Below are 24498 nucleotides of genomic sequence, written 5' to 3'. Positions count from 1 at the left end.
GGCGGCTTCATTGAACGCACCCTCCAGGACATCGAACATACCTTCGGGGTCATATTCGACATGGTTTTATATGTAACGCAAAAGCATCTTTAGAACTCTTAACAACTTTAAAGAAATGTACATCTATTCACAATCAAAGCAATAAGAGCTCTCTTAGTTAGCGACATGTTATCACGCACAAGAATTTTAAGAACTAGAAATTGAAGACAACAACACGAAGCCTCTTCACGTATACCTATTCTTACTTTCTTAAGAAGAAATAAGAGGAAATGTTTAATCATCATCATTCATATTTCTTATCAAAAAGATTCTAAGCCTGAACAGGTTCCCTCTCCTCAGCAGGTGGCCCTCCCACATTACCCCTCTGACCCGTCGGCACATCACCCAGATTCCTCTGAGCAGCATGCCTTGGATCATCCTTGAGCGTGCTAACATCCCCACCACTCTGCTGGTCCTTGACGCCGGACGCCAGTCCAGTAAGACCCTGTCCAACACTCGACCCATCACGCAGCTCCTTGGACGTCTGGCCCTGGCCTGGGTGGCCAAGGCCAGTGTGCACGTCCGCTGATGTGGCGCCTTGGAGCGTGTTGGAAGCTTGCTGGTACATCTTTTGGTTGTTGAGGTCTGGGTTGGGTGTGTAGGTTTTGTCTGTGGGGGCCGAGCCTGCAGGGAGGGTTTGAGCGTGGAATTCGGGAACGGCATCGTTGCCGACGAGTTTTCCGACTTGATGCTGTGGATTTGGTTAGCTGGTGTTGATAAAGAGGTATTATCTACGGGTCACATTGAGCCATTGCCAGATGCAATGTGATTGATCAAGATGCTTCCACATGTTTTCTGAAAATGAAGACAACTACTTACACCACTGGTCATGAGAGGCTCGCTAGGAGCTACGTGTCCTGCAAACTGGCGCGAGTCGCTGACTGCGTCGGGGTTCTTGTTCTGGCTCATGTTTGGGATATGTGTATTTAGATTTGAGAAATTGCAAAGTGTTGACGATTAGAATTGGATAATTGAAGTGCAGAGGTTTGTATAATTCGAATGTGTATCCTTCTTACAGGAAGCTATTTATGAGAAGAGATTCGTATAGTATATGGAGGGCGTCACCACTTTGACATCAAGTCGACGTCATGCATGGTCCACCGCTAAGCTGAGCGCTGAGGGCATAGACAGATCTATTGGTTGAGTGGGTACCTGACGTCGGTATTGCGAGCTGGTGTGGCATGATTTTGTTTTGTTATGTGTATGAATCGGCGATGGTGGAGAGTTGGAGAAGTTGTCGTGAACGACGCTAGTAATACTTATGAAGATGCTCGGAATCAAATTCTGGATATGTTCAAACGCACATATATTCCATTCGTGGTATTTGGAAGAACTAGCATATATTAATTTTCTGATAACTAAAAAGAGAATGTCCAGTCGGTATGATTCAGCATACTAGATAACTAGTTTCAATCGAGATTTTGACTGCGAACACCAACCGTGTAGGACACAGAAAATTAACTAGTATACAATGCTATTTGCGTATATCCTTAAAAATTACATTACACTACACTTATTCAGTGTAAACTGAGCTTGATGAATTTTCTCGTCTATCCTCACACACACTTCTGATCCACGACTTCTCATGCTCGCAGACCCCGAAATATCGCGTTTAGTAGCCAGGAAGCTGCCCGCGAACAGCGCCAGCAGTAAAATTGGAGGTATGCGAGTCGGTAAAGAAACCCTTGGGGTTCTTTACAATCTGGGAGACGTGGAAGCCATCGGCTTGGTCTTTACCGGTCGCTGGGTTGGTTACGTTGACGAAGAAGGGGCCCTTCAAGCATCCGACAGAGTTACGGCGGTAGTCGGGACCAGTGGGGTTAGGGAAGGCCTAGAAACTATAAGTAAATTTTCTTTACTGCCTGGGACGTAGGTAGAGTAAGATATCAAAAGGGCCATGCTTACCAGGCGAGGGGGGCCGGGCTTGCCCTTGACGCCCTCGTGGATGTGTGTCGCGGTAATCGCTGGGCTCTGATATTGGCCAGTCACGCCGCTGAGGGTAATGTTGTAGCAGATTACATTCTCTGCGACATTGATGCCGTACTTGAAAAGGCCGCGTGCACCGTTCTCACCGGGTGTAGGAACGCCGCTGTTGGCAATGACTTGGTCGGGAGTGGCCTTTACGACATACTCAGCGTCAAAGTAGAAGGTCTTTTCCTTCTTCCACCACTTGTCATCGTGTGAGTTCCACACCTTGTCAAAGTCCTTCTTGCAGCTCTCTTTGTAATCAGATGCCTGAGTTGGGGCGGCCACGGCCAGAGGGGCAGCGAGCAGAGCAACGAGGGCTGGAGTAGTGAAGTGCATTGTGAACGTGTTGTGCGTGACTGTGATTCCAGCTATGCGTGGTTCGTGGAGGTAGTGAGGAGAGTGATTTTATGGGTCGATGCTATTTTGAATCCATCTTTGCACCAGTCTTTATACAAAAGCAGAGAGCTGCTTTCTCACTAAAACTACCACGGTGCTTCCAATTCAGAGCCCAATGACATCAGTGAGTGGATGGGGATTGGTCATTGATTCGTGTTTAGGCTCTGAAGATACATGCCGGTGTCTTGGTGAGGCTTTTGGGACTGAGCAGCCAAGTCCCCAACATGGGTATGAAAGCCTTTTCGTAATGCCAAAAGACTTGGAAGTGAGAGGCATGCCCGAGCTCTTGGTTAGTGGTCTTGGAGCCATCCCTAGAATGTAAGATGATTAGGGACAACCCCATGCAAAACTACTGAGGTAAGCATGTGACCATGGGATTCACCAGTTCGTAGCACGATGGACCGATGAATAGTGGATTGTAATGGTACCGTGAAGACGCCGTTCAATGTCTTGGTAATGGTACTTTCCATCTCTTGAATAGTGAGCTTACATCCTTTTCTGTAGCATGATCGCTCCCAAGACATCGCCTAGCCATCTTGGTTCGGATAGATCAAGATCCGTAGTCATCTCAATCCTCAAATGATCTTAGCCTTTCCGCGTCTTCCCTCTTAGATGGTGGTGCATTTGTCTAGGTGGCTGTGTGTGACAAAAAGGGATAGTAAGGCTAAGACGCTACTGCATATTCTGCAATCTGTGATTACTACTGTCGATCTGTGCAAACGGTGGAAGAACCGCTTGAGACAGATGATTAGCATATTCCCATGAGGTTATTTTGCACGATGGAACACAACGAGGCTTGGAGATTGGTTTTCAGAAGATATTTAGGGGTGACTGAGAGAGTGGTCACACATTAGATGGGGAGGATGAATGACATCACTGATCACTACTGCCAAGACACGATGTGTCGGCCTTTCCTCCGCTTTCCCCCTCATCAACCTGCACGCTAGTCTCCAAAACGAGCCTGGGATCGAATTGCAGTACCAAAAAGGAATACAGAACTTACCTCAAAGAGGTAGGATGATCTATCTGGATGAGCTGCAGTCTGTGCCCGGCGCAATGGTTTCTGGCCTACTTGGCATGATGCCCTGCCGAGACACTTGTTAAGGGGACATAGAGTTCTCAACGACTGAATGAAGAGTAATAACCCATTTTCTGCTTCTAAATATCAGCAAGGCTTCGCAGAGGGACATTTACATAATAGCTAAACACTCTGTATTTACTAGTGCATGTGCTAACTCATCACTACATGAAGACCTATACCGCCTAATGCTGTTATTAAGTGGTTCTTCCAGGAATTCTGTTATTGCAAGCCATTCTTCCCTAGTCACAAAGTGAATTCCCGACGTTTTGTGGTAGTATTGGTACATAGTTGAAAAGCAAAGACTGCTCAGAAGCATCACTACATCCCAGAAACATCATCGACCATCCTGTCCGAATAGCGTATGGTGCCTGTGAAGCGCCCCGTACCACCAGGAAAAAGACCATCAAACTCAACAGCGCGCGCTTCCTCGTCGTCTTCCCAACCAGTTCGCAAGTTCCAGCCATTCTCAAGGACGGTGAATTCTGACGAATTGACTTCTTGTATGATGTCAGCAAGATAGGTCCATTTGGTGCTCATCATTGCAGGAGAAAGGGCGGCCATGCGCCGGGTGAACCATGGGTGACGTGAAGCGGCGGCAGCACCCTGACCTAGGTCGATAGCTGTCTGGTCGAACGGAGCGTGAGTGAGTTTGGCATAACCGCACGATATGAACTCAATCTCTCGAAGAGACGTTTGGCGGTTGCAGTCAGCCTTGGAATAGTTAGATTCAAAATCGGAAAGATTAGTTCCAGGCGAGATCTGGTCGATGATATCCATCCATGATCCTTCGCGGGGCCTTGCCGTAAGTGGAGACTGATAATCTGTGGTGGCCAGATTGGCCGCTGGTATCGGAGCATGCATAGGTTGTTGTCCTAAGGGATGATGCTGACCAGCTGTAATCTGATGATGTAGTTGGTTTACTTGAGCAGCGATATGAGTGATGTTTGTGATAATCGCAGTAGGGTGGATTGGCTGATGCTGTTGGGCTTGCAGTGGTGTTTGTAGTGGAGCTGGCACTAGGGCTTGATTCGGTCCCTGTCCTTGGTGTTGTAGAATTAAGTTGTGCATCTGCATCTGCTGGAGTTGCTGTTGCAACTGAACTTGCAGAGCGGCAATGTGGTTTTGCTGTAGCGCAGCTGCATTTGCATGAAGCTGCTGAAGTTGTAACTGCTGAGCATGGACGTAGACTTGCAGGATCTGTTGATGGGCAGGTAAGAACTGGGGGATTGCAGGCATTGGCGCTTGAGGAGGAGCATTCTGGACAGCGACTGCTTGATGGGGTACAAAATTTCCATTGGCGTTAGGAGCATTGGGACGTAGCATCGCCGTAAGCGAAACGGAATCGAGTACCAATTCCTTCAAGCGATATGCATCATGGACTTTGACAAATTGCAGCAGGCTGGAAGGAGTGATCCAGCAGTTCTTCAGCCTCAACCTCTCGATGTGGGGCAGCTCAAGGAGTAATGCCCGTAAAAGAGCTGCATCGGCCTCAACAAGCGCTGCAGGGTTGACAGATGCAGGACGATCCGAAGGAACCCGCAAGTCCATGATAGGTGCAGGACACAGAAGTTTGTTCCTTGCATAGAGCCCCTCAGCATGTTCACCGCCAGCCGTCCAGCCGACTGTTAGTTTTCGAACGTTTGAGCGGCGAGCGATATGATCGCGAAGTATGGCAAATAACATATTGGCCCCTAGAACAGGATTGACTGCTGAAGTAGTAACGAAGCCGGCCTCATCCTTGTGAACTGTTCGCCATCCCGGTATTACCATAAGAGTGACGTCGCAAAGACTGGGTAGTGCATCCCAAAAATCCGAACGTTTCAGCATTGACAAGTAGCGATCAGAAAGTCCTGCGATATTCAAAGTGTGCACCTGTTGGAATGTGGAAGGGTTATCGATGATAGAGAGCATGTATGAAGATATGAAAGCTCGCTGGGCCCATTCCGTTTCCAGCAACCACTCTTGCTGAGCTGTAGTGAGGTTGGCAGGTATGATCGGATTCACGACTTGTCCAGCATCAGGTGGCGAGGCAGATGATGCGAACAAAATACCGGTACCTAATGAAGAGGGTGCGGACACGAAGCGTTCCAAAACGTATGGGTCATCAAAGGAAGTGGGCATAGGAATGTCAAGGATATCGTGTGGAGTTGCCTCATGTATCAGCTGAGGATCTAAGTAAGGCATTTCCGGTTGTGCGTCAGCCAACAGGCCAGCGTCTCTGAGTTCAGACAGAGGACGTTGGCCTTCCATTCTGTAGAGAGTTGCGTGTCTGATATCACTGCCGACTTCCTGATAGCATAAATCAATGTGTCTCCAAAGCTCCTGTTGAGCTTGGGCCCTACGGTCCGGGACAGCTTTGTTCGTTCCAAAAACATTGGAAGGTCTGTGGAAAATGCGCGCCCGTATAGACTTGTCGGGCCCATTGAGCCATCCAAGGCCACTGTCGATTGAGAGTGCAAGTTCTTTCACCTCGGTGAGCTCAGAGAATGCGGTTTTCATCCGCGGTGTTTCGTCAGCGGCTGTTTCGAGGCCAGCGACAGCATCAAATCGACGGTACTCCTCATACGGCCACTCATATCTACCCCAGAAGCTTGTTTTGTTCTCAGTTAGTGATTTGATAGGCGGCGCTGAAAGTGAGTCTTCATTGACCTCGAAACTCATTCCGTATCTTCGAATGTGTTTACCGAATCCACGAAATACGTCAAGGCCGTGGCCATCGTACACTTCATCGCCGTTGGCGTTCTTCCAAGAATACCTGGTTGTCTCGAATTTTGCTCGCTTCTTCCCTTTCAAATCGGGTTTTACTTCTTTCCCTAGCATACCGTAGATTTCAGTGTTGAAAGGGACGACAACTGTTTTGAATATAACCTGAGAGACATAGTGATTCAGCTCGCGGCTGACGAGCCGTAGTGCTTTGATGTCATCACGATTAAGAAATGAAGCAATCAACTCTACCAATTCGACAGGCAACTTCCACTGTGAGCGGCTGATCGGGGCGCCTGCAGGAAGAGCGGCTGCTTCTTGTTTCTGTTTGGAGACTGTCCCTCTAACTCCACCGTTGCTGGAAGTCTGTGGCTTGGGGCCGGATGCATACTGTATGTTATGATCTAAGAGGTAGTACCTAGCAGGCAGTTTTGTTGGGCTGCGGCATTGAGGCCAGATGTCGTTTGCTTGTAGGTCTGGGCTTTCGCTGTGGTACACCATGACAGCAACGGCCCCATTGTTGCGTAGCATGTTGCTCATGTCCTTGTCATCAGCATTTTCGATTGTCTGGCGAGGGCGCTTGGAAGTAACGGCCATGACGCGGTGGAGGGGATCGATTGTGCGCTCGAGTGACATGTCGTCTACTGCCGACCGTGCCTCGTCATCATCCTCGTCCTGTTTGGGTTCGCGGGGGCGATCAGGCGACAAGCGAGGCTGACGTTGTTCGGGAGCGTTGCCCTGGGGTCTCAAGGGAAGTCGGAAGGTCCAATCTTGGCCCACCCCGCCATCGTCGCTGGTGTTGTTTTGCTGCTGCCCGAAGGCATTGAAGAAGTCTTGAGGCACGCGCGGTTGCATGGTAACAGCAAGATTGTGCCTAATAGCGCTGACGAGGGCGGTGTCGGGGTTTTGTTGCCTCGGTAACGTATTATTGCTACTGCTGCTGCTGCTGCCGCCACGTCGCGGTGAGGCAAGGACTCGATCGCCGTTTCCTCTGTCTCGCCCGCGCGGGGCTGTGAGTGGGGGGTGGTGATGATGATGGTGATGTCTTGTATACGGCTCTTCCTCTGCTGCCGCTATTGTTGCTGCTGCTGTTGCCGTTGCTACTGATGCCGTCACTGGTTGGCTGGTGACTGTTGTGGACGCTGCGCTGGCGAGATGGTTACCGGGCTGTCTGGCGCCCGCAGTTGTGATGAGCGTGTTTGCGCGTGAAGCGAGGCTAGAGGGGTCAGTGAAAAGCGATGCAGGCTGTTTGCGTAAGCTTGTGCCTGCAAATGAGCGTTTGTCGCGTGAAGCTCAGGGTACCTGGGCTGTGCTGCTCGATGCCGTCGTTTGCGTGCTGGGATCGTGCCGGTGCGCCCTCTGCTGCGACGAGCGCAGTGTTGGCCAAGGCTCTGCGAAGACTTTGGTGTCGGTCGTTCGACTACCGTCTTGTGCCATGCTGCTAACAAGTCGGCTCTCGGTCGTCGGGTGTCGTCCCGGCTTCATTCCTCAAGGTACAACACGGCGGACATGCAGCGTGACGTCTATTGCGCAGTACCTGCGGTAGCACGCCCCATTTTCTCTCACTACCGAACATCTTGCCCTTCCTCAGGCCTTTACGTACATATACATATCAGCATGAGGCGCTTTTCGGATTTAGCAATGGACGGTGACATACAGTCTTGAAGCACTGTGGTTACATGATTCTCCTTGCACATGTCAGAGGCATCACGTGACCATCACCAACTGGCATACGCACAACACCTCACTGGGCATGGCAATTTACTACAAGCTGACCCACACATGCGACTAGTTACCTTTTTCGTCAATTCCTCCCCAGCTGAATTTACACGCACAAAGTCACGACTACGCGTGAGGTGCCACGGACCACGTGCGGAGCAAATGCGGAAGTCCGATGGCCCCCACAGAGCAATAACATAAAGGAGCTTGGAGCGCGTCAACCAACAGATTCCTGAACATAGCCTTGGGCTTAAGCTGCAAAAGGAATCCGACCTATTTGGGTTCTACATAAACCATCATGTCTTCCGCCGGTTCATCGTTATTCTTGTCCTTGCCCCGTGAACTGCGAGATGAGATTCTATCCCATCTCACACTACCACAATACGTCTATACTTCGAGTACAACTGAAGACACCTACAATTTGTACCGATCGAATCATGCTACGGGGGAGACCTATATGGACACACGTATCAGGCTGCCTCAACGTCCGCCTGCAAATGTTCTTGCAACCTGTCGCCAGCTAAGACAAGAGTGCCTTGAATACCATGCCCGCTGTCTGCACGCCGCCGAGCCAAGTATATCGCCAAACCCTACAGATCGACCCATGAGCAACATACTGGCAGAAAGGCTTGGCTCTGAGTTCGCTGAAGAGGCGGAACGAGCTTGCGACGATAGTACGCTGCGAATCACCTTGGAGATACAAAGGCGTCTGCGTGGTCCCCACGGGTATTACGTTCCGATACGCGATCACAAGCATTTATCACCTCGTTTTCTTGGACTCTTGCCACTTATGGACAAGACGAGAAAATTGAGGCTCATTCTCTGGCCTGGGTATGAGTGGTGGAACGGCGGTCCTCAGCTTCTTGTCGACAAATATGGAAATCCTCGCGTCAATGCAGATGAGGTAGCCAAGCCAGATGCCGCCACACTAGCCATCAAAAGTGTGCTTGATTACTTCCCTCATGTTGAAGAACTCAGTGTAGATGTGCTCATGCAAGCATCAGAAGGGGAAAGATGGGACCTGCCGGAACGAAAATGGGAAAACATGCAGCCATGGCTCGATGCACCTATTGCACCTGACGTGAGCCCAAAATTGACGAAGATCACTCGTCATCTCACAGCGTTCTGGCAAGTTTCGAGACCAGAGCCATTCTATGTTCAACATGAGGTGCGGCAATCAGAAAATGAATGGAAGATTGACAGGAAGGGCGACATGGGCACAGTAAGTGGATTACTAGGTCTTATCCGAGCAAGCGACATTTGCTGACTTGTCATATGTGCAGCCCACACTGAGATCACTCTGTGACACCAACCGCCCAGACGACATGGACTATTTAGACTCCCTTATGGTGGAGGAAGCTTTTATCCGCACAGACTGAAAAAAGCTTGTTAAATACTATCAAAAGGACTCTTCTTGCATCTGCGCCGGAGAATTATGGCTTTACTTCCATGGCGCTATTGGCATTTAAATTGGCTATCAATTAAGCACCGGCGATTTGTTTCACATGTGGGGCACAACTAGCGCAAACACTATGTACAGAACGGGTAGCGGTACCGCGTTTCGAATGTAAGCACGGCGTTACCAGCTACGGGGTACATGGGGAATGCAGATCATGTTAGGAGAAGAGCATGCGACCACTTTGTGAATTTCTTCCGTCTGCTAATCCAGAGCCAAAGCCGGGCCAATTCCCCACCAATGTCTAGAACGGGACCCCCGCCTATTCAAGATGATCGACGTGTTTATGGCCAATCATTGGACATCTTGAAGAGGAGAAACTCCTTGTTCTAGAATAGCTCCCTCGACGTATACTTTCGTTTATGTCGAAACGTCGGTTGTAGGTTACTGTACAGGGTTTCCCGTGTATGTCTGCTCCACCCTTCATCTCGCTGACCATACGCGTCTTTGCACAATTAAAATACTTAAAGGTCGGTAATTCCCTCCAAGTTTGTAACTTTAGACCACACCTATCCACCCTTTCATTTCACAACACACTCTTGCCAACCATGAAGTTTTCCGCATTCCTTGCTGTAAGCTCGGCATCCCTTGCCCTTGCGGTGCCTGCATCCTCTATTCAGAAGCGCGCAGACTTCTGTGATCAATGGGGCTCTCAAGTCAATGGCGCCTACACCACCTACAACAACCTCTGGGGCAAGGCTGATGCTACTTCGGGATCTCAATGCACTGGAGTTGACGGCCTCAGCGGCAACACACTCAAATGGCATACCTCGTGGTCGTGGGCTGGCGGGTTCGTTACATCCTTAATAATTCATATTAGCATCACGTGTCTAACCGCGCCAACAGTCAGGGAAAGGTCAAGTCCTTTGCCAATGTAGTAACAAAGATCAACAAGAAGTCACTTGCGTCGATCAAGTCCCTCCCTTCAGTCTGGAAGTGGACCTACACCGGCAACAACATCATTGCGGACGTAGCCTACGACCTCTTCACCTCGAGCACGCCCACCGGCAGCGAAGAATACGAGGTCATGATCTGGCTTGCTGCCCTTGGTGGCGCTGGCCCCATCTCCGCTACTGGCAGGCCTATCGCTACCGTCACCCTTGCAGGTAACAGCTGGAAACTGTACAATGGCAAGAACGGCCAGATGAACGTGTTCAGCTTCGTCGCTGAGAAACAAGTCCAAGGCTTCAGTGGAGACCTTATGGACTTTATCAAGTATCTTACTTCCAAGCAAGGCCTTCCCAGCAGTCAGATTCTGATTAGCGCGGGTGCTGGTACTGAGCCTTTCTCTGGCAGCAACGCCAAGTTTGTTACCAGCGCGTTCAGCTTGGCCGAAAATTAGATGGATTGGTAGATCTGAGCGCTGGGCATACTGCTTCTCTCTTGCATGGATGCGGAAAAATTCTTGTATATATCTTTTCGTTGTGGTGGAGTGTGGGGCTCTAGTCTTTGTATATACTGATAGGACTATCTTATCTTGGACCACGTTCACTTGTTCCTTTCTCTATTCATTCGCATGAACATACTCAAATTAGTCATAACAACTAGCTTTCTCTTACATTGTCTAGGTATCTTAACACACGAACACACGATCGTATCATCGGGGGTGAGCTTCCACAGCACCTTCTGAATTAGTGCATGTCAGTGCACCATGCCATGTTCCTGACAAGCTTTGGTTGCCGAGCACGTTCGCCCGTCCATCTCTTTGCAGCCAATAACATCGCCCTACCAACGCACATGTCCTGAACCAAGCAATACCGTTCTGCAGACGTACTGTAGCCCGGCATCGCTATCGAATGAACGTTGCGATGATTATGCTCGATGACGATCTGCTCCTCTTCGACTATCCTTCATTGCCATGTCCGCCGCGCTGTTATCCATCGTTTCTCCCGTGTCGGCGCCCCAAATGCCGCAGCATGCTAGGTACACGAACTGTGATTGGAATTTTGCATCCCATCAATACTTGTTCCCGCGGGCCATGCAGTAGCATTGGAGAAACTTACAGGACTAGCTCCTCGGTAACCCGGAATCCTGGAGAAAGTCCAACGTCATGGAAAGCTACAAAAAGGCCATGGACGTCCAAAAGCTTGATCCCCCAAGCTTGAGCGGTATTCTCCTAAAGCACAAGGGACATTTTTCAACATGAAGCTTCAACTCCTTTTGTTGCTGCCGCTGGCATCCGTTGCTAGCGCCAGCTGGTCGAAGAATCTGAATTACCGCTCACCTTCGGAACATCATCCAGCTCTTGGAATCTCAATCCACAAGGTGGCCAAGAGGAATGATCCAGCATCCGCTTATGAACCTTCCAACTTGAACTTCACTCATGGCGTTGCCTCGGGAGACCCATACCCAGACAGCGTCATTCTCTGGACACGCGTTGCACCTCAGAACGACAACTCGCAATCCAATGTTACAGTCACAGGCTACGCACCTCTTTTCGACCACGACAACGAAAAGTATGTGCAGGTTTCCAAGTCGCCAATTTGCGTGGAATACAAGGTCTACGAGGATAAGGAATGCTCTTCGACAGTAGATTCGGGCAAAGTATACACCAGCTCCGATGTTGATTTTACGGTCAAGGTTGAGGCCAAGAGCTTGAAGCCATACAGCACATATTACTACCAGTTCAATGTATGCAATTCGGACAATAAGAGTCCTCTTGGTCGCACCAAAACCACACCAAATGCCGACGACGACATCACTAATGTTAGGCTTGCTGTATACAGCTGTTCAAACTATCCCTTTGGCTTCTTCAATGCGTACGGTAACACCGTGCGAAAGGTATATTATGCTACTTTTCGAGTCGAACCTACCCTGAACTAATCCTGATGCAGGACTCTGTTGATTACGTCGTTCATCTTGGAGACTACATCTACGAGTACAAGAACGGCGAGTATGGCTGGGGTAACAGCATTGGCCGTATTCCCGAACCGGACCGTGACATCTACACTTTGTATGATTACCGCAAGCGACTTGCAACCTACCGCACCGACTTGGATCTTGTTGCTAGCCACCAGAAATTCGCATGGATCCCGGTTTGGGACGATCATGAAGTAGCTGATAACACGGTATGCTCAGTCTCTCCTCTTTACAAAACTTATTCTAATAATCAATAGTATCGCGACGGCAGTGCCAAACTAAACAACACTGAAGACTCCTTCATTTACGATGGGGGCGTCTCCGTCGACCAGCGGAAAATGAACGCAGTTCGCGCCTACTTTGAATGGATGCCTATTCGCCAGGTTGACATGGATGATAACCTGCGTATTTGGCGATCCTTCTCCATTGGCAAACTGGTCGATTTGATTATGCTCGACACACGCCAATACGATCGCTCCATAACCGACCTCTATTGGAATACTGACTACATCCACGAAATCTCCAATGACGCCAGCCGCTCTCTCATGGGCGCCAACCAGGAGAACTGGTTCTACCGCAGTCTCTCGCATTCGGCCAAACGCGGCGCAACATGGCGCGTTGTTGGCTCTCAGATCATCTTCTCGCGCCTGAACCAGTCCGCGGCATACGGCGAAGAGAACCCACTCAACTACGATGCATGGGACGGGTATCTCGCTAACAAGAACCGCACACTAAACCACCTCTACAGCAATAACATTAACAACAATATTTTCCTCGCAGGAGATAGCCACGCTTCGTGGGTCAGCGACCTCATCTGGCTCGATGAAAAGAACTATGATCCCAGCACTGGCGCCGGCAGCATCGGCGTCGAATTCGCTGGCTCGGCAGTAACTTCGCCTTGCCCCTATGGCGCAAACATCTCTCTTGCAACCGCAAACAACTACTCGTCCATTATTCAGTCGGCGAACCAGGAGCTGCAATGGCAAGACTTGTACTACCGCGGTTACTTTGAGCTCCACTTTTCGCATGACGAGCTGACGGCGAAGTTCTTTGGTCTACCAACGGTAGTCACGCGCAATGGCTGGGAGATTCCTCTTGCCAACTTCACAGTCAAGAGCGGAGAGAACAAGCTGCAACGTCCCGTTGCGGGCGGTGTTGTTGAGAGCGGTAGTTTGAAGGGAGGAAAGACGGTGCAAAACAACCTCACGCTCGATACTAACAACGGGACTTGGTTTGTTAGCCATGCCGACTTGTCTGTTTTGTAAGGCAATGTAAAAAAAAAGAATTTAATAGAAAAACTGGGGTTAGAGCTGGATTTATTAGAATACAAGAGAGGAAGAAGAAAAGTCTAGAATTTGTATATTGACTAAACTAATTCTAATATCATGATGTTTGGATAAACAAGAAGAAGAACTCTATGTCTATGTCTAGTAATACGCATCTATTCGAACCCAGCTGGTTCGGGTTGCTCGGGGAACGCAGGCTGATCCAAACGACTGGTGCATGCAGCCTTCCAGTTCTTGGGCGTATACTTGTCAACGATGCCCTTGAAAGCTTCTAGCGTGCAGAAGGTCGTGTCTCCTTCGAGATGCTTGCCTGCTGCTTTGCAACCTGGTATCTGCATAATCTTGTCGTTGTACCTGATTCGCACGTAGTAGTCGTTCAACTGGTCACGCTGGGTCTTCGTAAGGTCGGTCAAAGGCTTTCGCGCAATGCCTTGGGGTGTGAGGCTGGCGTCTGAAGTGACTTTTGTACTGCCAAAGAGGGAAGACCACCAGCTTTGGGTTTGGGTTTGTGGGTTCTGTTCAGGCAGGGGAGGCGTCTGGGTGACAGTGTTGGCACCTCGCTTTCTGAACATCTCAACGGCGACATGAGATGTGAAAGGCGGCCAGTTCTCGCCTTCAAATGCACCGAGCGACGTCAATATGCCGGCCAAGGTCGTATCGTGGCAGCCGGACATGGCAAAGCGGATGTTTGTTTCTCCGCCTCGGCCTTTGCCTAGCTGGCCATCTACACCGCCTACCTCGACGATCCCAGAGTTTCCGTTACGTTCGACGCTGCCGACCATGCGAGAGGTGATGTCGCCCATCAGACCGCCAATACCGAGCATACGGTACTCGGACGACTCAGTGTAGCCCTTGTACCATTCTTCCACGGCAATCTTATCGATGATTGAGCGGGCTTTGGGATCGTAGAATGTCTTGGGGAGCTTGGTTTCCGGTCCATGAGCGTCAGTCGCATTCAGAGTGTCCATGATACCCGAGAGTCGTGGGTGAGAGTCAACAGCGACCTTTTGTCCATTAGGCATCCATTTCGAGAGGACTTTGGAGAGGTAACGCATATCGTCCGTATCGTTCCATCTATCAGCTGCGCGCTGGGCAAATGCGCGGCTGAGTTGGGCAAAACGCCTACAGCTTGCGTCGTTGGGATATAGCGTCTCATCCGCAGGTGTTCTGGTAATGATGGTAGGAGGCGGGAAATCAGAGGTTCTTGCTGAGGGCGGGTAAAAGCCCCAGAACGCCTGCTGAACGGACTCCAGAGCATGTGGGATGGGTGTTGCGCGTAAGTAGATCATGTCGCTGTCTGAGATCAGCGCTGGCATGAACTTGAGCTGGTCAATATAGAGATGGCGGAGTCTTTCGCCCAGAGCCAGTGTTGTCTCTCGGCCTTTGTCTGTAAGTTCACCTGGTTGGCATATCGCATCAAACTCGCCCTTGGGTCCCGAGGCAATGACTAGGGGTTATTAGTGATGGTTGCTTTGAAGGATAGGGCTTTGCTACCTGGGCCATCATCCATGCCAAAAGTCTCTAGCCGCCTTCGGTATTTGAGTTGATCCCATTTCGAGAAATCCTTGGTGTTGAGTATCACACTTGTTAGTTGGCGAGCAGAATTACAGTATGGCCAATCTGTCAAGGCGTCAGACCAAACTTTCGAGTTACTGGGTGGCTATCTCATACACGCTGGAAGTCCCGTCTGGTGTTGTTGTTAGCGATTATCATGTGATGTGCGGAATTAAAGGCTTGTGTACATTTTGAAAGCGAGGTGACACAGGGCTTCTTTCGCCTGGATACTCATGTCAGTACTGGCGTGCGTGGACAGTTGTACCATGGTAAAGAATCTGACCATGACGTAATAGCTATTTCTTATCAGTAAAGTCGCAAAGAGAAGTCACGATCATCTGTCTTACAATCTGTACAAGCTGCAATTCGAGCTCTCTTGGATATAGCTTCTCAAGCTCGTCCTTTGAGTAGGGTTGACGCGGGACCAAGGTAGTCATGACTATATGAACCAAAAGAATTGCAATTACACTAAGAAACCGTCTTCTGCGATCCGCGAAAAAGCAAGTCAGGTTGAGTCCGGTGGAAGACGCTCTTCACAACGCTTGCAATCACGTGAGGCGTGCGGACGTCATTGTGTCTCATTGGCCGGCGCTATTCCGCTCAGTCTCACCATGCATCGCGCGTAACTTTGCCCGTCTTTTTTAAAATCCATGAAGCTGCAACGTCAAGCCGTCGCCAATTGACCTGTCAAGACATTAAATTAGTTTTCTGCACGCATGAATACCTGATCAAATTCAGTTGTGTAAGTGAAGAATACATACGCTGAAAAGTTTCGTTGCTCAAATGCCTGACCACAATTTTAGTATCGGCACTCTTCGCCCGCCGTTCGAGGCATACCAGGACAACATGCTGGGCGCATACGTATGTCGACAGTGTCGGACACGTCTTTCCCGAAACGCCGGTCTCGCTCGGAATTTGCAATGGCAATCTCGAACCGTATTCACCTCGCTGCGTCCGCGACCGAATACTAAACCGGATGGAAGCAAAACAGAGTATACGGTTCAGGAAGAGCGGTCCCCTGCACAAGAAACAGCGCAGGGTGGATCGAGCACGCGAGTGACATTACAAAGGCAGCGGCCGCTTGTTCGGAAAACAACACAAGATGAGCCAGACATACAATACCCACAACGAAGGAGCCAGCGGGTACCGCTCAGCCGCTACTCGGGTCTATTGGACGATAGTACAGCAACCGATTCTTTATATGAGGACTATGGGCAAGAAGACACATACCACGAAGAAGGACAAACAGAGGCATCGAGTGACAAACTGACTTATGCTGCTCCAATCCGTGAAGCTCTTATCGACAGCCATGTCCAAGGAGCCTGGGATTTGTTCGAGAAGACGTACACAGAGAAAGGATGCAAAGCCCTGACTGAGCCAACCTATCCTGGAGAATTGTTGAGACAAGAGCTTGTTTTCAGCCGTCTTCTCGGAGCTGTCACGGGAGCGCTTTGCTCAGGCAGGAAAAGTGTGCATGTCACCCCGACCCAGGTGCTATTCAAATACCAGCAACTTGGTATTGCTCGCCCCGAATACTGGGTCAAGCCAACACTAGCCCGTCTGACACATGAGGTGATTCAGGCTTCGGAAACCTCTCAACAAAACTTGCCATTATTGTTTGATGAGTTGGTGTCTTTATGGCGACTATTCTTCCAATGCATGAGATCAGAAAGCGATGCACTTGAGGCCATCAGCGACGACTGGTCTCTGCCCCCTCTTGAGGAAATGCCCGACGTGTATGACGACAGAGATTTTAACATGCGTTTGCAAAGATATATGCCCAAATATGTCAATAGACCTGGATTAGGCTTTTGTGCTGTATACCTTTACAGCATTTCGGACGCTCTGGAGCCGACTATCCGACAAAAGGCAGCGCCCTTTTTACGTTTTCTTGAAAGGTTACTTGCTAAATCGCGTGTGGACACTGTATTCATACACACCCAAAAGTCCGAGCAATTTAGAGGATTGCCAGTCAGTTTTCGACAGGAAGTAAGAGCAAGGATTGAGGCAGCGCCCCGAAAGGCTATGGTAGCCCTTGGAAAAGAGGGCGAAACCCCCGACGAGATGACCAACCTAGAAGCATTCCACATGAAGAGCATAGCCCGTGTCGTTAAAACCATGACATCAATCAAAAAGTTAGACCGTATCTGGGAAGAGGTCCAAGAAACATATCTTAGCGAAAGCAAAACATCAATTCCCCGCTCAGTATACAATAGCTTCCTTTCCGGCTACTTGACTCTTCTCAATTCACAACGTGCAGTAGAAGTGTGGAATGACATGATGGCACATGGCGTCAAGCCAGACGTACAGTCGTGGATTGCTCTTCTGAATGGATGCGCCAAAGCAAAGGACCTCAATGGATTCAATGCCATGTGGCAAAGGATGGTGAATAGCGGTATTGAACCAGAAAACTATGCCTGGACAACGCGGATCAATGGCCTAATGTCGCTGCGACAAATCGACAAAGCGCTGGCCGCGCTGGATGAGATGGGCAAGCGCTGGCTCGCAGCAGAATACGCCACAAACAACATAAAGGCACAGGGCAAGGGTCAAAAAGGCGCCAACAATAGCCCCGGCAAGGCTGTAAACAAGTCCACAAAACCTTCCATCGAGGTCGTCAACGGAGCGATATCGGCCATTGTACAGATACGTCCCGAATCAATGCGCCATGAGAAACGTGTAGCATACGTGCAGAAGATTCTTGGATGGGCGACAAACTTCCAGATCAAGCCTAACGCCATTACATACAACAGTTTGATACGACTGTACCTGCTGGCCAAGGACACACGGACCGCTTTAAGACTTCTATCACAGATGGAGAAGGAGGGGATTGAAGGCGACATTGCAACACACACAATGCTCATGAGCGCCGCGTTTGAAAACCAAGTGTTTGATGGGCAGACTGATCAGGAACAAATGAAAAAAGTTTTGGCAATTTTGGACGACCTGGAAAGCAGCGGGTTGACGCTGAACGACCACGTCTACTCGACAGCCATTGACCGCCTGCTCAAAGGATACGCCAACTACACAGCTGTCCGCGCCGTCATGGAGCACATGACACAGCGGAATTTGACACCCTCAGCCCACGTGTACACGTCGCTGGTAACGCACTATTTCCAGTCTGAGCCGGCGAATCTGGCCGAGGTGGACAGCATCGTCAACCTGCTCTTCACGGCGCCACGCATGCCAAGCGACCGCATCCTCTACGACCGTCTGATAGAAGGATATGCGCTGCATGGCGAGGTAGGCAAGATGATGAGCGTGCTGACACGCATGTCGAAGCAAGGGCTGCTCCCCGGGTGGGGTGCGCTGATCGCAGTGGTACGAGCCTTGGTGCAAGAGGGCGACTACGAGCGTGCGCGTGACGTGGTTCGCGACGTTGCCAAAGGCGAAGGCGTGGCGAGAGGCGGTATCCTGGGAGACAGGAATATGGAAAGTACCTTTCGCAACATGGTGAGCAGACTGGGGCTTGGCCAGGAGCGGATGGGCGATTTCTTGGCGAGTGCAAAGCAGAGGAATAGTGGCAGTGCTGTGCATCACTTTGTGGAGAGGGAGGGTCTCGACTCTTCTTCGTTGGCACAGCAGCAACAGCAGCAGCATGCGTCAGACGAGGGAGTGGTCGAGGAAGATGTGCATGGTTTCTTGTCCAATGAACATGAGTCTAAGCTACGGGATCAGAATCCTTGAAAGGCTGTGTGAGAATGGATAGCTTTTAGTTTGCTCCCTTACAAAGAAGAAGGCATCTTTAGTCGTGCACACATCAGCATATGTGTGTTGTGGTGTCGAAACTTTGTGCAGTCACATCTTGATAAGCCTTTGTTGCAACCCTTTTTTTTCTCCTCTCTCTGCGTATCCCCAGTAAGGAACGCTGCCCAGCGTTGATACGGGAAAAACGTTCCAACCCGTCCTCAGATCGATGCATACAGAAACCTTAAAATCGGAAGGGGAGGGGCGGGGAGTCTGCAAGAATGGGTAAAGATGCTCGCATGACATAATAGCAGGGGTTCCAATGTGGGACCAGACCATAGGAGGCATTAATTATGATCCTGAACATGGCCAATCATAATAGCGAATAAAGGTGAATTTTTTCTTCTTCTTCTTCTTCTTCTTCTTCTTCTTCTTCTTCTTCTTTTGCTTTGATTCTTCCTTTCCCGCTCGTCTTTTGCCAGATCCTTGGAAATGCAGTGGGGCCCAATTGCTCGTGTTCCAGTGCAAGTTATTCGACCGGGCGGATTAGGAATCACAAAAAAAGAAACTAGTTTGGAGTAGTTATGTAACCGGAATATTAGTGTGTACAGTGTAGCAGTAGAGCAATAAGCGCCCCCCCCCCTCTCTCTCTTTTCTTACTGGGAAAGAATAAGAGAGAGTTGATTAGTAATTTGACGCGGGCAAATTAATTTGATGATTGGGCACTAGTGGTGAGAGCCGGTAGAGGGTGTACTAGTTAATACGAACATTTGACGAGACACGTGTCGCACCTACATTGTCTCGGGAGATGGAGTTTCGAGCAGCATGAGTGGTAGTGGTGTCAAAGGACGGGCGTTGATACAGGCTTAGGGGGAGGTGGTGAAACAGACTTGTCTTGTCACCTGTTCGGGCTGAGGGCTATCCCACTCAGGAACGGAGTTGCAGGGGTTTCAGGGTGAAGAAGAATGCTTCTGTTAGGGTTTGGATACGGGCCGAATAAGCAAAGGGGTAAGCATGGCCGTTAGCAAGATATACATGCTTTTTGATGGCGGCGTGGGTGGACAGTGTTGATGGGTGTTGTTGATTGGTATGCACATGGAACAGGGCGAGCGAAATTTGGATGTGAGGGATAAGTGGACAAGTTGACGATATGCCATGTTCCACTATTATAGTGCAGGTGGAGGGACTCCGGGGAACAAGGAACAGAAATGTGGTGAAATAAAAATAGGAGTTGGATGGGGAAGGACATGTGGGCTAGATGGAGGTGATTAGCAAATGAGGAAACGAGCAGAGCAACAGGACAGTAGTAAAATGATGGAATGCAGCGACAGGCTCTCCTGGAAGGCGCAGATGAGGGAGTTTCCACAGAGGGAAACTCCAATGGGCGATGACGACATGGACGATCACAGCCAGGGGGGAGGCTTTTTGCATGGCAAGTGCCGTCCAGAAACGTTCCCAAGGAGGTTGCGGAAGAAGGAATAAGGCCGGCCAAGAAGGATGTCAGCCTTGTCGGACAGAGATGGACAGGCAAGTATAGCCTTACGCCGTCCAAGAGGGATGTCAGCCGGCGTATAGGATTAGCGTGTGAGTATGGCAGCATACTTCCTTGTGCTGTTCATCTTCGCGAAGTCGGAGGCTTGTTGTTCCTAATTTTATCCACACGTACATACTGACAGATGGACTTGGACATAGGCCGCGTCATCGGCCCTCATGTGAGTGTCTAACACTTTGCAGGATCAAGTGGCGCAGTGCATGCTGCGATGAAGCCAGTGCAGTGCAAATGCAAAACATGAAGAGCAAGTAGGCCGTTTAATGCAGTCGAGCGTTGTTGAGATGAAGCAGATGGACGGGACATGGCATGGGCAAGCTATGGCCCAGGGTGGCCGGATGCCCAAGCAGAAAGATGTGAGGTTCCATTGGACGGCAAGCTCCGCGCGGTAGTCAGCAAAGTGGCAGCTTCGACGTGGTTGACCGGCGACGGGCGTTTCGCAACTCTCTCACACTACCAATGAAAAGATCAGCGACTTGTAGAGGGTGCGCAAGTTTCTGCGACTGCCATCACACATACTATACTGTACTGCACATAGTTAGTTCTCGACTGCCGCTGGAGCCGGTGAGGCCATGTGAAGAATGCAATGTGTGGTTGTGCACCACAACCCCGTTCCGGCGGGCGGCTTAGGCAGCCGCCATCCAACCATGCACGGTGGCGTGTGAACAGCCCAGATGAGGGAAGGAGCCAGAGACAGCACTATTGGCAAGCTGATAAAGAACTATAGGGTGGGCGGGGTGCAAGTAAAGCGTGTGCGAGTATTTGTATGTACTATGGGTGTAAATACTGTGTAATGTAGCACATACTACTTACTAGTACGCATATGCAATATGAGCGTAAACGCGCGTTGGCGTGTCAGACGATGGTGATGGCTGTGGCTGAAGCGCTGCGACGACATGCCGACATGCCGTTCCGCTGTGGCTGACTGGCTGACTGGCTGACTGCCAAAGCAGGAATTGCCGCAACGCTGACCCCGAAGCGGCTAGCGCGAGAAACATGACAGCACAGCCTCAGTGGTGGTGCACCATGGCGGCCCTTGATTGGCTGCACCAAGCATCGGCGTCGGCGCCGCGAGGCCGAGGGTGCATAGAGTTGCGTAGTGCAATATCGTGTGCTGGATTCGAGGGCAGATGGGACGAATGTCTGTAATATGAAGATTGTGTGCAAGCAGCAGCGCAACAAGGGTCGGCTTGTCCACTTGTCCGTGTCGTCCCAATCGTCCATGTGCTCGGCCGTGGCGTCAAGGAGCGTTGGGGGTATTCCCGGCGCTCAGGAGACGGCAGACCAGGGCGGCAGCCAACGCTTGGTAGGCGTTGATCGCCCACGGCCTTGACCAACCGGCGCCGGCCTTGTCCTGCTATTTGCAGCCAGAGACTCCGCCTCGATTGTGAAACGCCTCCCCGACGGGCGGTGGAGCCCCCCCAGCACAAGCAAGACCTGCGCCCGTCCCTCGCCCACCCATTCCCTTCTCTTCTGCCTACCTGCCAACTCGACACATCCTCTTCTCCTGCTTTTCCTTCCGACACTTCCGCACATCCGCCCGTCATCCCTCGCTCAACTCTTATTGTCGACACTTTCCATCTGCGCCTACACTTCAGAACCCCCTTTGCACACAGACGCTCCCCCAAGGTGCGGACCCTCCGGCTCCCATCCTCCGTGCTTGAACAAGGCCCAGAAACGAGCTGACGACGACTTCTAGCCAGCCTAACCGCTCCTGTCGCCCTTCCACTGCCCGCACCGCGACGTCCCCAAGACACGACCTTGTCTGCCCAAGGGCCGCCCAAACACCCAGCCGCGACTCCCCAGTAGTCAAACAAACAACATGGCTACCGCAGTTCAACCGGCCATGTCGATGGCGCCCTTCAACAGCCTATCTAATCAGTGCGTCGATCCCAACGAGTTCTTCGACTTTGGTCAGATGCCCTCGCCCACCCAGCCCACCACCCTCAAGCGTGAACAGAGTGCTACGTCGGCTATGGGCAGCCCGACCAGCACCAACATCGACGACGACCTTCAGACTCCAGCAAAGCCTAGCCACGAGTACGAACGCTTCAAGCAACAGACCGGCCTTCCCTCTGGATCCATTGCCGGTCTTGCTCCCAACTACAACACCGGCTTTCCTCTCTTCTCCTCCTCCGGCCTCGACGAAATGGCCATGATGGGAGGCGATTCAATCATGGACGGTAGCGCATGGAACAGCGGACTCCCCATGGAAGTCCCCATGAACATGGGTATCGACTACCGCAGCAACAGCTTTGTCTTCAACGAAGGCTCCCAAGACGACTTTGTCGACCCCAGCGCCATCACTCAAGAGGAGGTACCTAACGTCAGGGTATGGCCTGGTATGCACCAGCAACAAGCTGCTATGGCCAAGGCGCAGGCGCAGGCTCAACAGCAGCGAGCACAGCAGTTGGCCCACCAGAAGCAACAGCAAGCCCTGCAACAACAGCAACAGCAACAGCAACAGCAACTACCTCAGTCCCGTCTGCCTTCCACTAGCCAGGCCAGCCGCAAGACTTCAAGCCCGCTTAGTGATGCTCACACTGAAGAGATGATCACCCGCGTTGTCGCACAGATCCGAGCCGACAGCCAAAACGCCTCAACATCCATGCAAGACAACAACCAGGGTCTACTCCCCCACATCATCCGCGCCAAGAAGGACGAAGAGGATATGGACGAGGATGAGAGGCTACTTGCCTCCGAAGAGGGCAAGAAGCTCAGCTCCAAGGAGCGCCGTCAACTGCGCAACAAGGTCTCTGCGCGCGCCTTCCGCTCAAGGAGAAAGGGTAAGCATAAACATCGATACATCTATGTACAATCTCAGCTAACGTCATTCAGAATACATTGGCCAACTTGAAGGTGAGGTCGCCATGAAGGTCAACGAGGCCAACGAGCTCCGCGCCCAGAACCGTCTTCTTATGGAGGAGAACGCCCGCTCGCGCGCATTCATCGAGCGCCTTCTCCGCCACCAGGCCTTCACTCCCTTCCTCGAGGAGCTGTCCCGCGACGAGTCTCTTCAGATCAAGGCTCCAATGACTAACATGTCTACTTCTTCCGCTGCTGTTAGCACTGCCCCCGCTCCTGCCTTCCAGCCGCAGTTCAACGCCATGTCGCAGCCCGAGAACCCCCAAGTTAGCATGACTATGGCTCCTGAACCCCAGATTGACTTTGCCATGCTCAACTTGAACAATTCAAACAACGCCAACCCCAACTGGAACGTCAACAATGGCTTCAACTTCCAGCAGCCTGTTGCTTTCGTCGTTACCGAGCTTCCCGAGGGTCCCTCCAACCCTCTCGACACCCAAGCCATGTCCGGTAAGGGATACAGCGCCATCTTCAACGCTGAGGATGATGTGTCTGTTGAGGAGATCAAGGCCGACTACCCCGTCATCAAGAACCCTGTTCAATCTACACAGCCCACTGTCGCACCCGTTGACGAGGCTGAGGAACAAGATGACGAGTATGAACTCTACTACTCCTCGCCTCCTTGCACCACTGCTGCCTCCGCCCCACTCGAGGAGCAAGAGGTTCTCTTCACCAATCCCGAGAAGGTTTTTGCACACTACTCACTCGTCCTTTCCGATGAGGCCAACGAGGCACGTCTTGCAGAGCGTCTAGAAAGGAAGATTGCTGCCATGAACACCGTCATGCAAAGAATATCCGACATCACATCAATGCTTGACTCATAATCCTTTGCGAATGTATACGGACTTTTTTTCAATTTGACTTTCTTGACGCTTCGACCAAGCCGTACAATTTCCCGTGGCTTCATTTCTTAGACTGCTTTACACATGATTGGACGATTCCTTTTGTTACTCTTTATACCCAAGTCGGCTTTGCCCAGGTGCGACTTGGGTCGAACCGCAGCGAGCGTGCATAGCTATTTTCCTTTGTTCATTTCGGGGACTGCGCAACGGTATCAAGCGTACATCAATCCTTTCCAAAGGCGTTCTAATGGTATTGGGTTTTTCTTGTAGATATCTTACTGGCCCCGAGGTCAAGTGGGGATGGATGGATAAGATGGAATAGGGACACATAGACTGTCCATGATTGGAGGGTGTGTATGTAGACACTTGCGAGAAATTCAAATTTAGTACCAATGTTTAAGAGCCGCTTGGTATTGTTGAATTATGTGTGTGTGTGTGTGTGTGTGTGTGTGATTACGCTATGCATTGAGGACTGAGTGGTCGAAGACAATATG

General features: G+C 50.7%; 9 protein-coding genes across 9 annotated transcripts; 5 read left to right on the top strand and 4 right to left on the bottom strand.

The window, feature by feature from the left end:
* Positions 1-215: 215 nt before the first annotated feature.
* COCSADRAFT_34706 (uncharacterized protein) lies at positions 216-1053 on the bottom strand. Its single transcript, XM_007699292.1, has 2 exons — positions 859-1053; positions 216-730 (listed from the first exon to the last, which is right to left on the bottom strand). Exons 1-2 carry the CDS (start codon positions 946-948, stop codon positions 311-313), a joined length of 510 nt encoding a protein of 169 aa, XP_007697482.1. The 5' UTR covers positions 949-1053; the 3' UTR covers positions 216-310.
* Positions 1054-1565: 512 nt separating this feature from the next.
* On the bottom strand, positions 1566-2436 carry COCSADRAFT_112198 (uncharacterized protein). Its single transcript, XM_007699500.1, has 2 exons — positions 1945-2436; positions 1566-1870 (listed from the first exon to the last, which is right to left on the bottom strand). Exons 1-2 carry the CDS (start codon positions 2341-2343, stop codon positions 1652-1654), a joined length of 618 nt encoding a protein of 205 aa, XP_007697690.1. The 5' UTR covers positions 2344-2436; the 3' UTR covers positions 1566-1651.
* Positions 2437-3613: 1177 nt separating this feature from the next.
* Positions 3614-6185, bottom strand: COCSADRAFT_34705 (uncharacterized protein). Its single transcript, XM_007699291.1, has one exon. The coding sequence runs from the start codon at positions 6143-6145 to the stop codon at positions 3803-3805; it is 2343 nt and encodes a 780-aa protein (XP_007697481.1). The 5' UTR covers positions 6146-6185; the 3' UTR covers positions 3614-3802.
* A 1864-nt stretch (positions 6186-8049) lies between these two features.
* On the top strand, positions 8050-9539 carry COCSADRAFT_197633 (uncharacterized protein). Its single transcript, XM_007699499.1, has 2 exons — positions 8050-9128; positions 9190-9539. Exons 1-2 carry the CDS (start codon positions 8205-8207, stop codon positions 9283-9285), a joined length of 1020 nt encoding a protein of 339 aa, XP_007697689.1. The 5' UTR covers positions 8050-8204; the 3' UTR covers positions 9286-9539.
* A 331-nt stretch (positions 9540-9870) lies between these two features.
* On the top strand, positions 9871-10845 carry COCSADRAFT_197632 (glycoside hydrolase family 12 protein). Its single transcript, XM_007699498.1, has 2 exons — positions 9871-10152; positions 10209-10845. The coding sequence occupies exons 1-2, from the start codon at positions 9911-9913 to the stop codon at positions 10702-10704; spliced, it is 738 nt and encodes a 245-aa protein (XP_007697688.1). The 5' UTR covers positions 9871-9910; the 3' UTR covers positions 10705-10845.
* Positions 10846-11422: 577 nt separating this feature from the next.
* On the top strand, positions 11423-13612 carry COCSADRAFT_112188 (uncharacterized protein). Its single transcript, XM_007699497.1, has 3 exons — positions 11423-12143; positions 12197-12430; positions 12479-13612. The coding sequence occupies exons 1-3, from the start codon at positions 11505-11507 to the stop codon at positions 13484-13486; spliced, it is 1881 nt and encodes a 626-aa protein (XP_007697687.1). The 5' UTR covers positions 11423-11504; the 3' UTR covers positions 13487-13612.
* A 50-nt stretch (positions 13613-13662) lies between these two features.
* COCSADRAFT_85665 (uncharacterized protein) lies at positions 13663-15498 on the bottom strand (the record flags this gene model as incomplete). The annotated part of the gene is made up of 6 exons (XM_007699496.1): positions 13663-14954; positions 15002-15127; positions 15179-15194; positions 15250-15284; positions 15345-15357; positions 15409-15498. 6 exons carry the CDS (start codon positions 15496-15498, stop codon positions 13663-13665), a joined length of 1572 nt encoding a protein of 523 aa, XP_007697686.1.
* A 203-nt stretch (positions 15499-15701) lies between these two features.
* COCSADRAFT_34700 (uncharacterized protein) lies at positions 15702-18911 on the top strand. The gene is made up of 2 exons (XM_007699290.1): positions 15702-15803; positions 15865-18911. Exon 2 carries the CDS (start codon positions 15908-15910, stop codon positions 18746-18748), a length of 2841 nt encoding a protein of 946 aa, XP_007697480.1. The 5' UTR covers positions 15702-15803; positions 15865-15907; the 3' UTR covers positions 18749-18911.
* A 2837-nt stretch (positions 18912-21748) lies between these two features.
* COCSADRAFT_34697 (uncharacterized protein) lies at positions 21749-24412 on the top strand. The gene is made up of 3 exons (XM_007699289.1): positions 21749-21926; positions 21997-23083; positions 23136-24412. Exons 2-3 carry the CDS (start codon positions 22120-22122, stop codon positions 23984-23986), a joined length of 1815 nt encoding a protein of 604 aa, XP_007697479.1. The 5' UTR covers positions 21749-21926; positions 21997-22119; the 3' UTR covers positions 23987-24412.
* Positions 24413-24498: the final 86 nt, after the last annotated feature.

Source organism: Bipolaris sorokiniana (assembly GCF_000338995.1).
Source record: "Bipolaris sorokiniana ND90Pr unplaced genomic scaffold COCSAscaffold_4, whole genome shotgun sequence".
NCBI lineage: Eukaryota > Fungi > Ascomycota > Dothideomycetes > Pleosporales > Pleosporaceae > Bipolaris > Bipolaris sorokiniana.
This window is presented reverse-complemented; position numbering and strand designations above follow the sequence as displayed.

Coding starts and splice junctions, on each gene's coding strand:
- COCSADRAFT_112198 (XM_007699500.1), bottom strand. CDS start 2,343: ATGCACTTCACTACTCCAGCCCTCGTTGCTCTGCTCGCTGCCCCTCTG. Junction 1,871..1,944: donor AGCCCGGCCCCCCTCGCCTG/GTAAGCATGGCC, acceptor TATAGTTTCTAG/GCCTTCCCTAACCCCACTGG.
- COCSADRAFT_112188 (XM_007699497.1), top strand. CDS start 11,505: ATGAAGCTTCAACTCCTTTTGTTGCTGCCGCTGGCATCCGTTGCTAGC. Junction 12,144..12,196: donor ACGGTAACACCGTGCGAAAG/GTATATTATGCT, acceptor ATCCTGATGCAG/GACTCTGTTGATTACGTCGT. Junction 12,431..12,478: donor ATGAAGTAGCTGATAACACG/GTATGCTCAGTC, acceptor AATAATCAATAG/TATCGCGACGGCAGTGCCAA.
- COCSADRAFT_34706 (XM_007699292.1), bottom strand. CDS start 948: ATGAGCCAGAACAAGAACCCCGACGCAGTCAGCGACTCGCGCCAGTTT. Junction 731..858: donor AGCCTCTCATGACCAGTGGT/GTAAGTAGTTGT, acceptor CCAAATCCACAG/CATCAAGTCGGAAAACTCGT.
- COCSADRAFT_34700 (XM_007699290.1), top strand. CDS start 15,908: ATGCTGGGCGCATACGTATGTCGACAGTGTCGGACACGTCTTTCCCGA.
- COCSADRAFT_34697 (XM_007699289.1), top strand. CDS start 22,120: ATGGCTACCGCAGTTCAACCGGCCATGTCGATGGCGCCCTTCAACAGC. Junction 23,084..23,135: donor CTTCCGCTCAAGGAGAAAGG/GTAAGCATAAAC, acceptor AACGTCATTCAG/AATACATTGGCCAACTTGAA.
- COCSADRAFT_197632 (XM_007699498.1), top strand. CDS start 9,911: ATGAAGTTTTCCGCATTCCTTGCTGTAAGCTCGGCATCCCTTGCCCTT. Junction 10,153..10,208: donor TCGTGGTCGTGGGCTGGCGG/GTTCGTTACATC, acceptor CCGCGCCAACAG/TCAGGGAAAGGTCAAGTCCT.
- COCSADRAFT_197633 (XM_007699499.1), top strand. CDS start 8,205: ATGTCTTCCGCCGGTTCATCGTTATTCTTGTCCTTGCCCCGTGAACTG. Junction 9,129..9,189: donor GGAAGGGCGACATGGGCACA/GTAAGTGGATTA, acceptor TCATATGTGCAG/CCCACACTGAGATCACTCTG.
- COCSADRAFT_34705 (XM_007699291.1), bottom strand. CDS start 6,145: ATGAGTTTCGAGGTCAATGAAGACTCACTTTCAGCGCCGCCTATCAAA.